Source organism: Cygnus olor, chromosome 3 (assembly GCF_009769625.2).
Source record: "Cygnus olor isolate bCygOlo1 chromosome 3, bCygOlo1.pri.v2, whole genome shotgun sequence".
NCBI lineage: Eukaryota > Metazoa > Chordata > Aves > Anseriformes > Anatidae > Cygnus > Cygnus olor.
Window position 1 is genome coordinate 26175782 of NC_049171.1, and position 15250 is coordinate 26191031.

The window sequence follows — 15250 nt, forward strand, 5'->3', positions numbered from 1 at the left end:
AATGTGTTTTCCAGTGGAAGGGGAGAACTGAGTTGCCCAGCAGGGCTATCCTTTTTGATGTGCTGAGAATATAGTAACACTAATCGCTGGGGTCCAAAAACACAGAAAAGAAATGAGACAAAAAGCAAAAGACAAAAGGCAACAGGAAAGAAGAAGAAAAAAAATAAAAGTGGGAAAAAGAAACAGAAAAATAGAAAGAGAAAAAAACAAGAGAAAATCAAAAAGAAAAGGAAGTAAGGACTGGAGTAAATTTGGGATTGACCTGCAGAGAAAAATATAACTGAACGCTGTGACTTATAAGTGACAACATACCTACCTGGCTCTGGCTACTTAGATGAACATTTGTCACTGTCAAAGTCTGACTTGGATGCTGTGGATATAGGGTTGTGGAACAAGCTTAGAAACAAGCATCTACATCACACAGTGACTTTTGCCCATCCATGTGTCTTTTGCTTCCACATTGCCTTGCATCAGGGAGTAAATGAGAATTGAATGTGGCCTCACAGGCCACTGTGAGGAGGAGGATGGGCAGAGTTCTTTGGGTTTTTCTTTTGATGAAATATGAAGAGAAGAACTAGAAACCTCTGGAAGCTGTGCAGAACTAGGAGCCAGCCTCCTCCAAGAAGCTTGCTGCAATGAAACACATCCAGTGCACTTGTCCAGTTCCTGGGGCTGGTATATAGGAGGAAAAGGGCATAGCTTTTCCTTGATAGCAGGCTGTGCCTGTGTTCTGCAAAGATGTGAACATCTGGGAAATAAGAATGTGTTCTCTCCTTCAAATCATTTTTTCACACTGCAGCATCTGGATAGAATGTGCACATTACCTTTGCAGTCATCAGTGTGCTCATCCACAGATTTTACTGAGATTTTTTTCAATAATTATCAAAACAGAAAGCATTTTAGATCACTTACAGCATGAAAATTCCCATAACTGATCTTTAAGGGCATACAAACAAAAGGAGTTTGTTTATGTGTGATATGGGGACTGCTGGTGAAAACTGCAAGGCAACAGCATGAAAGCCAATTTGCTGTTGTGCAGGAACTAGTCCTACAAGCAGTTTTGCTATGGAGGACATTGCTATGTGAGGCTGTGGTTACTCATCTACCTGTAGCTTTACCATCTATTCCAGCCTGCCCACATCTTGCCACCCCCATCTCCAGTCACAGGTTGCTGCCCCTGCCTTGATGCAACTGCACATGCAATTGCTTCTTAATCTAATTTTGTTCTAACACTAAGGTTTTCTGAAACTACAATCTTTTTGACAGAAATATGGCATGGATCAACATATATAGTGATGCATATCTATGGCTATGCAGGCTGGGGCCCTAAAGAGGGTAGGAGAAAATTTGTTTCATAATACACATTTCACTAGAGATATTCTGATTCTTCTTGTTTTACAGCAGTTCTGGAGCAAGACTGGATGCATAAATGAGGCTGACCAGTGTTTTGAGACATACATACAACTCTTCATGAGGCAATTCTCATGCTGATGCAACTTGCTGGCATGTGTTAAGGCTGATTTTTTTCCCAGGTTAAACCAGCAGGGAGCTTGTGTTCATCTTTCCTGTTATAATCAAGCAGGCTTAACAAACCTGTTCAGTTTTCATTTCCTCATGGACTAGAAAGACAGGATTCAATTTGAAGTATGATGCTTATATTTAGGTATCTTAAAAGTAATGTGCACTTAGATTACTTTTTCAATATATATATATATAATTCTCAAAATAAGTAGACATTTTCCAGAAAATATTAGAAGACTTTAACTTTTTTTTGCTGTTGTTGTTCAGAGAGAATATTACTTACCCTGGAGGTAACAGAGAGTATTTTAGATTTAATGCAGTTACAAAGAGCATATTTACAAAAAAAAAAAAAAAAAAGAAAATCTCATGTTGTACTACTCTGTCCAAAGCCCTTTTATGAAAATAGCAGAAGTGCATTGTATGGTAGCAGGAAAATAGAAGGAACGGTTTCTGCAGAACCAAAGCTGATCATACTAGAATCATCCAAAAGGCAAATTCATTTCCTTTTCTGAAGTGAATGAATATAGAGCTAGCATAAGCTAGCAAACATAACTGATGTTCATGCTTAAACCACATCTGCGTTACAAGACTTCTGAAGAAGTTTAAATAGTTAATAAGGAGAGAATGCTTAGTCAATATCACTTTATAAATAATGGATAATAATACCTTTTTGATATAGGGCATGAATTCTTTTTTGTACTAATAAGAAGTTAATATTGCCTAGTTGGTGATTTTTTGTTATTTATTTATAATTGCTCTCCTACAATATTGACTGACGGGAGTTAAAAGTTAGTTGTGCAGATGAGCTGTTTGTATTATAGTTACACAGAGTATCAGAAAACCTTTCGATATTCAAAAACAAACAAACAAATAAAACAGTTGTAAATAGAGATTCCCTGGTGCCTTAATAAATGTTAGGAGCGTTACAAAACCTAGGATCTTCAGAAGGAACACGTGCATCCCTCTAAGTCACCTACTTCAGAAATAACTATGTTCCAGATCCGCAATTGAAACTAGAGAAATAGCAGTGCATTTTTTTCTACCTACACCTCAAATACAAATAAAATTGAGTCATACATGTAAGTGAACCAACTCACTGAAGGTAGATCATGCTCAGAGCCAGCATAACAAAAGAGGTTTAAGCAAAGCTATGGGGGCAGGCAGAAACATGGCAGGAACACAGTTTCTGACAGCTCAGCCAATGAGCAATGTCTTGTTAAGCTGGTGAGACACCACTGCATTTGAGCAGATGCCCATAACTCCTGTAAACAGAGACTGGTAATTCATAACTTCTTCTTACCCCCAACACTTGGCATCCTAGAAGACTCCTGATGACTACTAGATTTGTTGCGGTTCTGATTTTTTCTTTTATTGTTGGCTGCTCGGACAGAACGGAAAAGTACTTCGCTCGCCTTGAAAAATGCAACCATGAATGGCTGTTTTGACTGAGGCCCTTGTCTTCCAACCAGGCCAGCAGATTTAACACTGATACTTCGACCTATAAAACAATGGAAATCATAAGTTATATATATGAGGTGAAGTTCTGCCCCTACTGAAGCCACACTGGGATTTCCACCAGTGGCTGAAGCAAGGCAAGGATTTTGCCCATAACCCTGAAGTTACACGAATAGAAATCCTAACCTCCTTTTGTTTAAGAGAACTTAAAGGACAAAAAATTCAACAGTTTACAAAAGTTTCAACAGCTTTACAGGTAGTTTGTCATTGCATGAAAGTACAGTCTCCATACACTGTATATATTATTCAATACATGGATATTTTAATTCAATCTCACGTATGCATCTATAGAAGTGAAAAAATAAATGAGTCCCATTAAAGTCTATAGGCTATCAAAAGGATAATGTAATGCAGTCATCTAGTTTTTGCATCGCTTGGGTGTCAGATGTGGAAACTTATATCCCCAAAGCAAATATGTGGCAAAGAGAAGCGTGGATAATAAATATACCTCTGCTTTAAAAACAAATATTGTACAGTGTTACTTAAACTGATGTCCATTCACTAGTAAAGGTAGGAAGGTGTTCGGTTGCTCAAGAGAACAGGGTTTGAAATATGGACTTTATTGATTCTGGTTCTGTACCCAAGGGATGTGCATATTTCTCGAAAATATTTGTTCAGCCAGGACCATGTGGTAGCCTCACTATATTATAGGATCTAAACCTCAGTAAAAGAAAAGAAAGCAAAACAACTCACTGAAACTGCATCAGTGACATTTTAGCAAATAAACCCTTGCTCTTAACAGAATTTATTTTGGCAGCATAAACACTTTTGTGCGTACGTGTATTATGCAGAGCCCTTCAACCGTCAGAAAACGAGACAGTGTCATGTGAAGCTGTGCAGCTGTGCTGGGTGGGGGACACAGAGGTCCTTTAAATGGGGAGGCGCAGGCACGAGCACCACCCGCGCTGCAGCATCAGGGCACCAGGGGACTCCTCTAAACTGGCTGGAAATGTTTGTTGTGTGGACAACAAAGGAGCATCTGCCTCACTAACCTGCAATACCATTAGCTTAATCACCCTGAAAGAGAACTTACAAATAAGCCTAGGAATCAACCTTATAGAAATAAGCATATAGGTTTCCTTTTCAAACACAAACGTACAGTGGCTGTATGCCAGAGTCTATATTTCTTAGAAAAACTCTATCACTGGCGTAAATGAAAGAGGCAGTTTGATTTGTGGTTAAAGTAGTTTCCATTCTACTTCCACTGTAACAAATGTATTAATTCAGCTCAGACTTCCTCCTTCTGGCAGCCCTTTTGCAGTAAAAAGAGAAATTAGAAGTTCCAGCCAAATACCATACCTTGAACTGACCCACTTCAATACATAAACACTTTTACAACATGTTTATTCAGGTGTAGCACTTTAAATTGGTTTAAGATGTTTCCAGTGACAGAGAGCCCAGCAAAGGCAGGAGAAGAACTGAGAAAGTTAGCAGTTATGGAGCAGAGTAATTGGCAACATATTCTGAACAATTTTGATAATTACTTTTTTGACTGCAAGGGAAAAATATATTTGTTGAAGCTTCTGATTTCATTTTAAATGTCTTTTTAGTCTTGCATTTCTTTAATTCTTCTTTTCATGTATTTATGTATGTAACTATTAAATAATTCAGTAACATTAATTTCTATATGTTCAAATATTCTGTTGCAAGTCAGATATGAAAAACTGTACAGACTATTCTCTATTCATTGAACATGGACAAACCAACCTCTTACCACAAAGTTCCAAGTTTCCCCTCATTTCTAGAGGGAATATTTTTTATTATTTTTCTTTATTTTTCATTCCAAGGACTTTCAGAATTTTAATTTTATCTGTAAAAGATTAATACCTTACTGCTGAACATTTTAAGAATACTATTAGATTTATATACTGAGTGCTGTAAAGATGTGTGTAGGTTTTCTGAATTTAAATCTAGGTTCTCTGAATTTACAATGGTGGATATTGTGTGCGAAGCAAAATATCCTCCAAACCAATGTGAACTCCCTTTAAAATAACTTTTAATATTATTAAGTTTCCTCTGGGTTTCCTTTAGACTTCAGCAATAAGATGACTATTAAGATTCCACAAGTTAGGGCTTACTTACTTATTCAGGGTATAGAGATATACCATAAAAAATTAAGCCTGTAACCCACAGCCTTTTTACACACAGAAACAGTTTATGTGACTTTATTCCTTTATTTGTTTGATCTTCTAAGCAGCCAGCCTGAGTTTTTAGGACCCATTTTTTTCAGTTCATGAATAGTATATGCACTGAATCTGCTCCTAGTGAAGTCAAGACAAAAACGATTATTGGCTTCAGTGGGTTCATCATTAAACTTTTCTCTCTTGGTTTATCATATACCTTAGCTTAACTCTAACCTTCAGAAGATGAAGCAATCAAAATATACACTGCCCTTGAGACACTAAATTTCTTCTGAGGAGGATCTCTGAACTGTTTGGTTTGGAAATTCAAACTACATATGTTGTCTCCATTTTAGGTTGCTTCTGTGTAAAAGAAAGTTTGCATTTACAGAACTTCTATTGTCTTTTATTAAATAAAAATCCTGCTGCTGAAAAGCATCAAACGTTTTGCTATAGCAGGAGATCAATCTCTTTGTCATAGTCTTGTCATAGTCTTGCGGTCGCACCTTTTTCCATAGCATGGATTTCAGAACACAGTAAGAAAAATCTTACCCTAACTTGAACTGGTAGCAAGAAGCATTCACAAGCTTCATTTTTAGTAAGTGGTTGTAGTTTATCATTGCTAGTAACCATTTAGAAAACCTTTCTCTTGGCCTCAGTGACAACTGGAAATTCAGGTCTCTCCAGCACAGTTGTTCCCTACTGCGATACTAGAGCAGCATTTCCCAAAGTCAGCTGAATGGATCAGGTTGATCCCACATCTTCCCTGGCTTCACCAATTGGAAAAACCAAAACAGCAAGGTGTATCTCCACCTCTCTTGAGCATGTCTGAAGAAGAATCAAATATGGTCAAGCATTCTGAATAATTGGCTTGGTTTCATATTTCTATCATATCTTTAATCCTGAAGATTTCAAAGATATTTTTTTTTCAGACTGTATAGATGCACACAGTGCAAGAAACCAGCAGTCGGTGATGCCCACTTCACTGAACCTAGCCACTGCATTTGAGCTACACCTAGCAAAAATAAATAAGTGCAACAGATGGACTTACTCTGTGCAGGGACAATCTAGAGCCCTTGTATTCCTCACATTCTGGCATGTGCTTCTCAGTCCTGCTATGATAATTTATTGTCTCTTTTCCATATTGACAGGTATATTTGGGGACTTAAAACTTGTTTAAAGCATTATGTCCCAAATCTGCTCAACTCCTTACTTCTTATTTATATGATTCTGAGTCCTTGGCAAGATGTGTTTGTTTGACTTGGCATTTAAACTTATTTTTGGCTTTTATTCTATTTGATAGTAGAGTGCCCTTAGCAGTTTGCATAAAAGGTTGTATGGAAGTGCTGGTCTGAGTGACTGAATTGAATTAATATTATTTCCCTTTTAACATTCTGGCCACTTATACTAAAGGAATATCTGTTTCAAAAGTAGCTGTGACATTCAGCTTAAAAGGTACTACCTCAACAATCCCGATAATTTTTTTTAATTTATTTTTTAACCCACAGAATAAGAACAGCAGTCAGAATCAACACTCTGGAGCTATTTGCTGTATCACTCCTGTGCATTGTTTTCCGCTGTCACATGCAGTTACAGCATACAAATCCTTTCATAAACTGATTGAGTTCCATCTTAAAAATTCATTTTCTCCCCCAGCTACGCCAAATGGAAATGCAAGAGCGTTTCAAGCTTTCAATAATAATCTGTCTCACAGTCCTGACCTGGAGAGATCACTTCATATTTCATGGCATTCTGAATCCTGACTTTTTCTGAGATCGCCAGCATGGATGCCAGTGACAGTGGTAAGATTTGTGACCTGGCTCTCTCTCCTCATGCAGTATATATTTTATGTAAGGCATTGAGCAGACACTAATTTTGCAAAAGCTTTCAGCCATTATGCGTCTTGGCCAGATTTACACTGGCAACACAGAACAACGAGTGATTCCAAGATCCATTATTTTGTCCTGAGTCATCAAACTGCGGCAAACCACTCATTTTGTTATGAAAAACAAGCACTTATTTACTTTCAAAAGTGTTCAACAAGCCACAAAACACATTTCACAGATTAACCGCTACTTCTAGGTCACAGTAGTTATTTTGGTAATAATTTTACATATTTGTAGATAGAATTATGAACTTCAGTGATGTTGGAAATTCATTTCTGGTCTCTTGAAAAAAATGCCAAAACATTCCAATGCCACATCTATGGTTTCCCTCTTGTGGGGAGTGATCCCAGTGAAGACTGGGGAAGTCCTTTTGGAGAAAGACCCTGAGTATACAAGGTCCAATAATGTCTAACTTGAGCAAACACACTCCTGAGGTTCTGAGTCTGAAAGCTCACTAGGTAGTTTCAAAATTAGATAGAAACTTGCTTGATTTCTCATGCCTCAACAGTGTTCTTGTGAGCAATGGGACTTCACAGAAACAAAAGAATTGAGGGAGAGCTTGGCTATCAAAGCTTAAATGAAGATTTATTTTTAAAATGAAAAGCGAAAACCTGACAACACAAATATGATGGTCTATATATAAGGTCATCCACAACCCTCCAACTCTAAAGTATTTTATACTCTACTGGATTACCTCCATAAACTGTTACACAAACTTTTCCTTTGGTAGACACATTTATCTACATGGACATAAAATACAGCTTTTGAAACAAGCTTCATGTATTTTATTGACTTGTCTGCTCCCTGGAGGCTTTAAGGAATTCTGAAAAATGGGTGGTCTCGGATGGTCTGCTGTGCATTTCCGAGGCTTCACAGCTTTAGTCAAAACTAAACTTCCAGCCTTTGTTATTAAAATCTTACATTTTGTTGTTTTTATTCTGTTCAGTTGAATGAATTTTGCATATCTTTTTGTGTTGATTTTGGTATTCATAAAGCTCTTGAAGAAAGCACTTGGGATAATTTGTGAACACGTTAGGAACCATGGCATGTTGTATAAGGCAGCAGTACCTTGTATGCTTACACAAAAAAAAATCAGATGTAATCATACATGAAAACTCTTACTAAGTACTTGATTTATCCTTTGCATTTAATGTACTTAAACCATGAATTGTCTGTGGGAGTCCTAGGGCTTTTCTGAACGGTTAAGAATGTGTTCAGGAAGACCATAAAACAAGTAGAGATTAGATTAATTGGTCATCCACTAAAGAATACAATGGATAAAAACATTCTGAATGAAACTAAGCAAAAACACTAATTATTATTCCTAAACTACTGGTGCTTAAATGCAGATGTATCCTTCATCTGCCTGGGAAGCAGGGCAGAGGGGGAGTTGCACAGCCACACAGCCAGGACCAGTATGCTCCAGTATGCACTGGTGGCTGGAGGAAGGGCAGGAGCCTATCTCAAGAAAGTGTGCCCATACTAACACGGCGTGTGTTCACATTGTTGGCTACAAGCAGATGCAAGAAAATGCTGGTGGTATTTCTGACCCAGCTGGAAACAGGTTACACTTATTTTCAAAAAGTAAGGGGTGCCCTGGAGTGCTCCCAGGTGCTGGAGCTGGACAATCCACACTTCTTGGGGTCACCCAAGGTGCTGCTGCCATGCTCATGACCAGTGCCAGCTGTCCCCAGGCTCTCCTGTGGCAGCTGCCATGTGGCCACCCTTTTTCTGGATGCTGAGAGAGTCATCCCTCTGACTCGTTTCACACCAGCAAAGCTCAGTGCCCCACGGTATTCCCGAGCATGTTTAATTTACTCATATAACTTTGGCCAAAGTCAGCTCTGAACCAGAACTCTCATGTAGCTGTACTTAGGCAGTGCTTGAGCCCAAGCTAATAAAACCTGCTGAGGGGCAGGATATATTAGCTTGGGTTCAGTGCTGTGCTAACATGGCTATATGGCTTCCAGATGGCTCAGAATTTAGGCAGAGCTATTGCCTGCCAAAGTCCATATATATATCAATATATATATATATCTTAAATTCCCCCGCTGTAAGGACACTAATGAAGGTGAAATCACTCCTGATGGTTTTGCCTTGTAAATACCAGCTCCATCAAAGGACTTAAATGTGACAACCCAGCAGCATCCTCTGGACTACCTGCCAGATACTGTGGTCACATAGGGTAGGTGCCAAGGTTGACTGGGGGCAACCTCGAGATGAGATTGGTAACACTGAGTGTTGTAAAGGAGAGGTCAAGACCAATGTGAAAGTGTGCAGCCAATTGCCTGTAAGAGCCAGGGTGCTGCCACGGTTTGTTATGGGTTAAAAGCAATTTGGCCACCTCCTGCAGTGCATACCCCAGAAGAGAAGGTGGCCATGCTGCCTCTAAAGGCTTCATAGGAGAAAAGGAAAGGACCTTGAAAGTCCCAGGCTGAGATAAAGAGAAGGTTTAAAAAAAAAAAAAAAAAAAAACACAAACAGAGATACAGGGTCTCCTAGTGTCTCCCCCATGACACTGAAGAAGAAGCTCCCCAGTCTTTCTTGCAGCATGTAGGAATAGGAGCTAACCCCCCTTCCAGGGGACACACGTAATAGTGTACCCAAGTACGTGCTGGAGAAAGACTTGACCTTCCCCAGCCTTCACTTGGATCAGGATATTTTTGTTCAAGTTTCCCTTTGCTCTGAGGAAAAAAAAAAATACCTGAAGTAAGGGTCAGACTCAGGGAGCTGAAGACTGTTGTTGTCTGCCTACCTCAAACAGCAAGAAAGTCTAAGAAAACCTGCCTTAGGACTACATGGTGACAGAAATCACCTTAATCAGCTTGGGTTTTTCAAAGTAAGTACCAATTTATTCCCCTGTGATGCACAGGCTGATGGAAAATAACTGTGAGCCACAGCGGCCCAGGAAAACACACAGAAATATGGGCTACGAAGGCTACCCAGGCTGTTATATTGAGAGGTGTGTATTTGGGATCTGTTTTTTTTTTGTTTTGTTTTGTTTTGTTTTGTTTTCCTATGGAACACCAGTAATCATAGTTACACACTTTCTCCCTTTCCCATTTTCTGTAGACAACATTAGGTTCTCCTCAGCACTGACATAAACAGCAAAAGGAAGGCTCTTGCAGATTTGTACTTCTCCATTAGAAGTGATGTGCAAATTGTTGCTAACTTCTAATTATAAAATTGTTAAGTGTTAATACAAAGGTGCTGATTAACTGGAACATGTTTTAAGTCTTTGGACACATATGGTATATATACAGGAAAAGCGTCACATGGAGCATTTCAAATCATTTCTGCATCTGCATTGATTTTATGCTGCAATTCATCTAACACCCTTACTTCCATCAGTGTGAAAATGATCACCTCTCGTTTTAAACACCATGGAGAGTTTTGGTGTCAAAAGGAGGGAATTGGCCAAAAGGAGATGCTGCAGAATGCTGAGGAGACTTTAAAAAAGAGAATCAAAAAAAAAAAAAAAAAAGAAAAGATCCTTAATTTACCACAGCCCCAGGGAAACAGTGCATTATATGTTGACAGCTTCCATATGTGTCATGCAAACCTTTATTCTTACTATTCAAAATAAAACGTCCCATTAAGAGAAAAAGTCTACATTTCATGCTAAAATGATGCGTATGATACCAAATACTGTCTTAAAGAGAAAAGAAAACACATTCCAATGTCATGTGGCTTTTTGTACTTTTTCAGCATTTTCAAAGGGGCTAAAATATGAATTACAGTAACCAGACATTGTTCCAGAGTTGTTTTCATCATACTGTTATATTAAATAGCTACAAATTTTTTATTCCTCATGTAGATATTATTATTTTATATGTATCTTCTTCAGGGATCACTAGAGAATTTTATCTCCACAAGTAATTGCTTAAAAAGACACTGAAAGATAACCATAAGAAAGATTACTATTAATGATAATGATAACAACACAGTAGCACCTTGAAGTCTCAGCAATTACCAGTGTCCCATTTTAAAGGTGCTGATGAATACATCTGAAAAAAAATGAGTACATATTTACAGACTCTATTATCCAGGGCCCCATTGCAGCATCTGTCTACCCCAAATATGAATCTTCTGACTTAATGGAATCAGATTTAGTTTAACGGTCCATTGCAATAGAGGGGATAGGGTCTTATCACAAATATCTCTCCAGTTATGGGGGCAGAACTCCTGTACTTCCCATAAACTCAATGGGCAGCTGAAGGCATGTGGAAAGGTGCTTCAGACCTGCATGGCCTGAAGTTTCCTTGAGCCAATGGCAGGTTTTTCCATTGCTTTGAATCAGTCCCTGGGTTTTGGTAGGGAAGTGGTTGGAAGAAAGGTGGGTGGGGTTCTCTGGGTTGCAAACAGAGTCCATTACAAACTGAGTCATGTACAAAAATTCATGTTTCATCTGTACAGAAACATGTCATTCAACTGCTGGTGTTTCTAATAGCTTCCAGAAGTAACAGTAACCCAATAAAAATAATCAAAGCCTTAAGAGCAAAATTGTAAGAGCATGAAAGGATGATTTTCCTTATGCTAAAATGAAGCAGTATAGCACAGGTCTTCCCAATAGTTTTGAGAATTCTAGTCTCTGGAAGGGCACTCTTCTTGCATGAATAAACTGAAAAGGGAACAGAAAGTGAGGAAAGAGAGGAATTCCCTCCTCACTTGAGCAGCTGTGTTGAGAAATTCAAATAAGCGAGGTGCAGAAGGTAAAGCTGCCTGTGGCTTTGGAATTTAAAATAGAAAATTATCTATCACCTTTCTGATCTTGGGAGTAAGACAGGGGAAATATTTATATAAGCTGTTCTTTTACAATTTCTTCAGTGTATTAATCTAAATGTTTCATTTTAGCCATACAAACTTTCCTGCTGTTTACTGAATGAATATAAGGTTGAGGCTAGAACCAACAAATTGCTAGTTACAGGATTTATTAATGAGTGTCTTTCATGGGTATTTCATTTTCAAGAATTTATTTATTTGAATCTCCTGGGGAAAAAAATAAATAAAATAAAATAAAATAAAATAAAATATATATTAAAAAAAAAAAAAAAAAAAAAAGAAAAAAGTTAAGGATGGAGTTTATTCTGGAGCAGCAAAACTGGCTGGGAGCCAGTCCACCTCATTTGGATGACTGGCGGAGGTGTCACCCCTCCAAAATGTTAAGGTCTTAAAACTGGCCTTAAAAAAACATGCTCCATGCTGCCTCCCTGCACAGCTCATGCTCAGGTGCGGGCCATTTGAAGAGTCGAATGCAGCAGCAATGTGGTCTACTTAGTATCAGTACCTTCCTTTTCCACTGACTATATCTGGACTTTGTGGGCAATGTTAGGTGAAATTGTGCACCCTAGTTCAAGACTTTTCACAGCACTGTGCCTAAAGGAGGACATCAGGGCCCACGGCAGCCTTTTGCATAACTCTCCAGCAGCCAGAGCACTTGCTGGAAAAGTATGAGGGTCTTTGTTCACAGCCCAGCTGAGCCTGAGGGAGAATGGAGATCAAAAACAAAGAGAAAATGTAGCCAGAACAAAGAAAGAAGAAAATATATATATATTAATCCTTACACCAGGGTTTCTTCTGCTACTCATTAAAATTATGTCAGCTAAGGTTTAGATTAACTGGCATCATAGATCCCCTGACCTCTGACACTGAAAGCTTTTTGACAAGAAAGCTAAATCTGAAAGTTTGCTTGTAAAGTAGTACAGATTAAGTGAACCATCACAGAAAAAAAAATGGTATATAATTCTCTTTTTATTAGTTTCTAAAGAAGTCTAAGAAAGAACACTTCTTCTAAAAACAGTGTTTTGAACTAAGATGCATTTTCACTTTTTAATAAACAGTATAACTCTGAATAATGTAGTAGTCAAGTAAATTTGTCCTATAAAAAACCCACAGTTATTACTTTAGATTTGTTAGAATTCTTTCTAATTTTCAGCTAATAAAAATTTTCAAGATTTCAAAGTTTTGACCCCTTTCAAGGTAAAAAAGTTTTGAAGTTAACTTTTTTTTTTTCAAGGATAGAAAAACAATTTCCAAATTACCCTATTCTTAACCTTTCTACAGCATTAGTATCAGGGTCTAGGAGGTCATATTCTAGGAGGTCATATTCATATTCTAGGAGGAAATATTCGGAGGTTGTTTTATACCTTTCTCTATGCTTCAGCCCAGAAAGATATTTAGAAACATTATAAAACAAAGATTACACAAATCTGCTAGAATTTCCTGACTGCATGTAGATAATCATCAGTGGAAGAACATTAAAATGGAACTTGATTTTTCATGTAAGAACTTTTATCCCAAACTTCATTTAATTTAGCTTGATTCAGTTAGCCTTATAATCGTTATATTCCACAGAATTAAGAACAGTTTCCAGACCGTAGCTGCAGCAGGACAAGCCTGTGTTCTTCGTTTATAAACCCTCCATTGGATTGCCACCCAGTAGAGTTAAAAAACACCCATCCAGAAAAGGTTCACAGCAACAGGATGACAAGAGCATATACAGAGCTATGATCTATAGTAACTCTCTTACCGTCCCCAGTTTCAGCGCAGAGCTGCAAGCCCAGATTGTTCTGTGGATTAATCACCCAGTGATTGCTGGTCACAGTAATGTCAAACACAAACCACCCCACATCAGAAGCTTGAGCCTTTCTTGTGTCTAACAGGAACAAGTCTGCATCCCTAAGTTAAAGAAAATAGAGAGTTACAACATCCAAATATTATTATTTTTTGCCCTTAACTTCCTTGCTGACAATAACTTCCTCCAGCCCAAATGAATAATCCTTCGACACATCCTCATCACAACATGGCACAGCATGTGCTGTAGCCAGCATATAATTGTTAAGTATAATATAGGTATTTCCCCTTACAGGCCTTTGTGAAATGACTCGCATCATATGAAAGCTGAAGTTCTGGAAAATCTGAAAAAGTCTAGCTTCCTGATATAAATACACAAAATATGTAATTGAGACTGTGTATAAAGGATTCATCTTTCAGCACCAGAATGTCTCAGGAATAATAACTTTTATAAACCATCCAGTGCAAAAGACAAAAAATGTCAAAATCACGTTCCAATTTCAACTAAATTCAAAGGAATAGCATTGCTAAAAAAGTCTGTTATTAATAACATATGACAGCAGTTATATCATATAACAAAACATGAATATATGACAGTTTCATATTAGTACAGATGTTTAGAAAATAAGTCTATATATCAAAGTAGAAATTATATACCGATTCAATAACGTAATTATTGCATTTTAACCCTCGATTCCCTGGTATATTCTCAGATTTGTTCCCATGAAATTTTCCAGTAATTCAGAAGGGCTGCTCAGGGGAGTTAGTATAATTGTGTTACTAAATGTTTAGCATGGATCGTTTATTTGTTCTGTTGTCACATATCTCCTGACACAATTGGTTCCAGAACCACATCTGTATTACAAATAATTTACTGCAATGAACATACTAAAAACAAGATATTTAACTCTCATCAGTTTCATTTTATATGCTTCTACAAAGCAGCACGCATTATTAAAAGCTGTTTTCACCATTTAGCCTTTTAAACTTAAATCTATTGTTAGAGAAACCTATTCCTTTTCTGCCATAAATAGTAATCAAAACAACAATACACAAGAAAAAAATGTTTTACTTTTCATTTTGACTGTCCAAATCAACTAAAGACAGACTTGGCTTGCACAGACCTTAGAGTTGAATTGTTACCTTACAGACAGCATGAATATATGCTTAAAGAGGTAGGAGAGATGGAAAGAACAGTCTTTGTGTATAATAAGTGAATTTAAAATTATGATGATCCTGTCACTGTATTCTCATGCTGCTTAATCACAATGACATGGTAGGTATTTACTGTTTTATCTTGACTAACCACTTTACACGCACTACAAGCCTTTTACACTGAAAAAACATCTTGTGTAGCTCTTGAAACAGTGCTTGTTCAACACAGAAAAATAACACAAAATGCACTCAGACAAGCGTACAACATTTGCTTACGTGAGAAATATCTACATAATCAGGTCAAAGAGCTCAGCAACAATGAAGGAATTTTTTTTTTATTTTTTTTTTAATAAAGGAAATTGAAAGAGCTTTATTTAAATTTGTCTTTTTGCCTTCCTTTAAGGGATAATCTTTTGCTGGGCTCTTACCGTTTGTGTTCTAGTAGAACTGTGTGAATGACCACACAAGGAGAAAACATAC

General features: G+C 37.6%; 1 protein-coding gene across 2 annotated transcripts in view; it reads right to left on the reverse strand.

Moving 5' to 3' along the window:
* Positions 1-15250, reverse strand: part of BMP5 (bone morphogenetic protein 5) — a 55175-nt gene that overhangs the window by 12535 nt on the left and 27390 nt on the right. For both annotated transcript variants that reach the window (XM_040553307.1, XM_040553308.1), the window contains 2 exons: positions 13572-13720; positions 2822-3019 (listed from right to left, as the gene is read on the reverse strand). In XM_040553307.1, coding sequence (XP_040409241.1) covers positions 2822-3019; positions 13572-13720 — 347 coding nt within the window. The remainder of the gene's footprint in view (positions 1-2821; positions 3020-13571; positions 13721-15250) is intronic.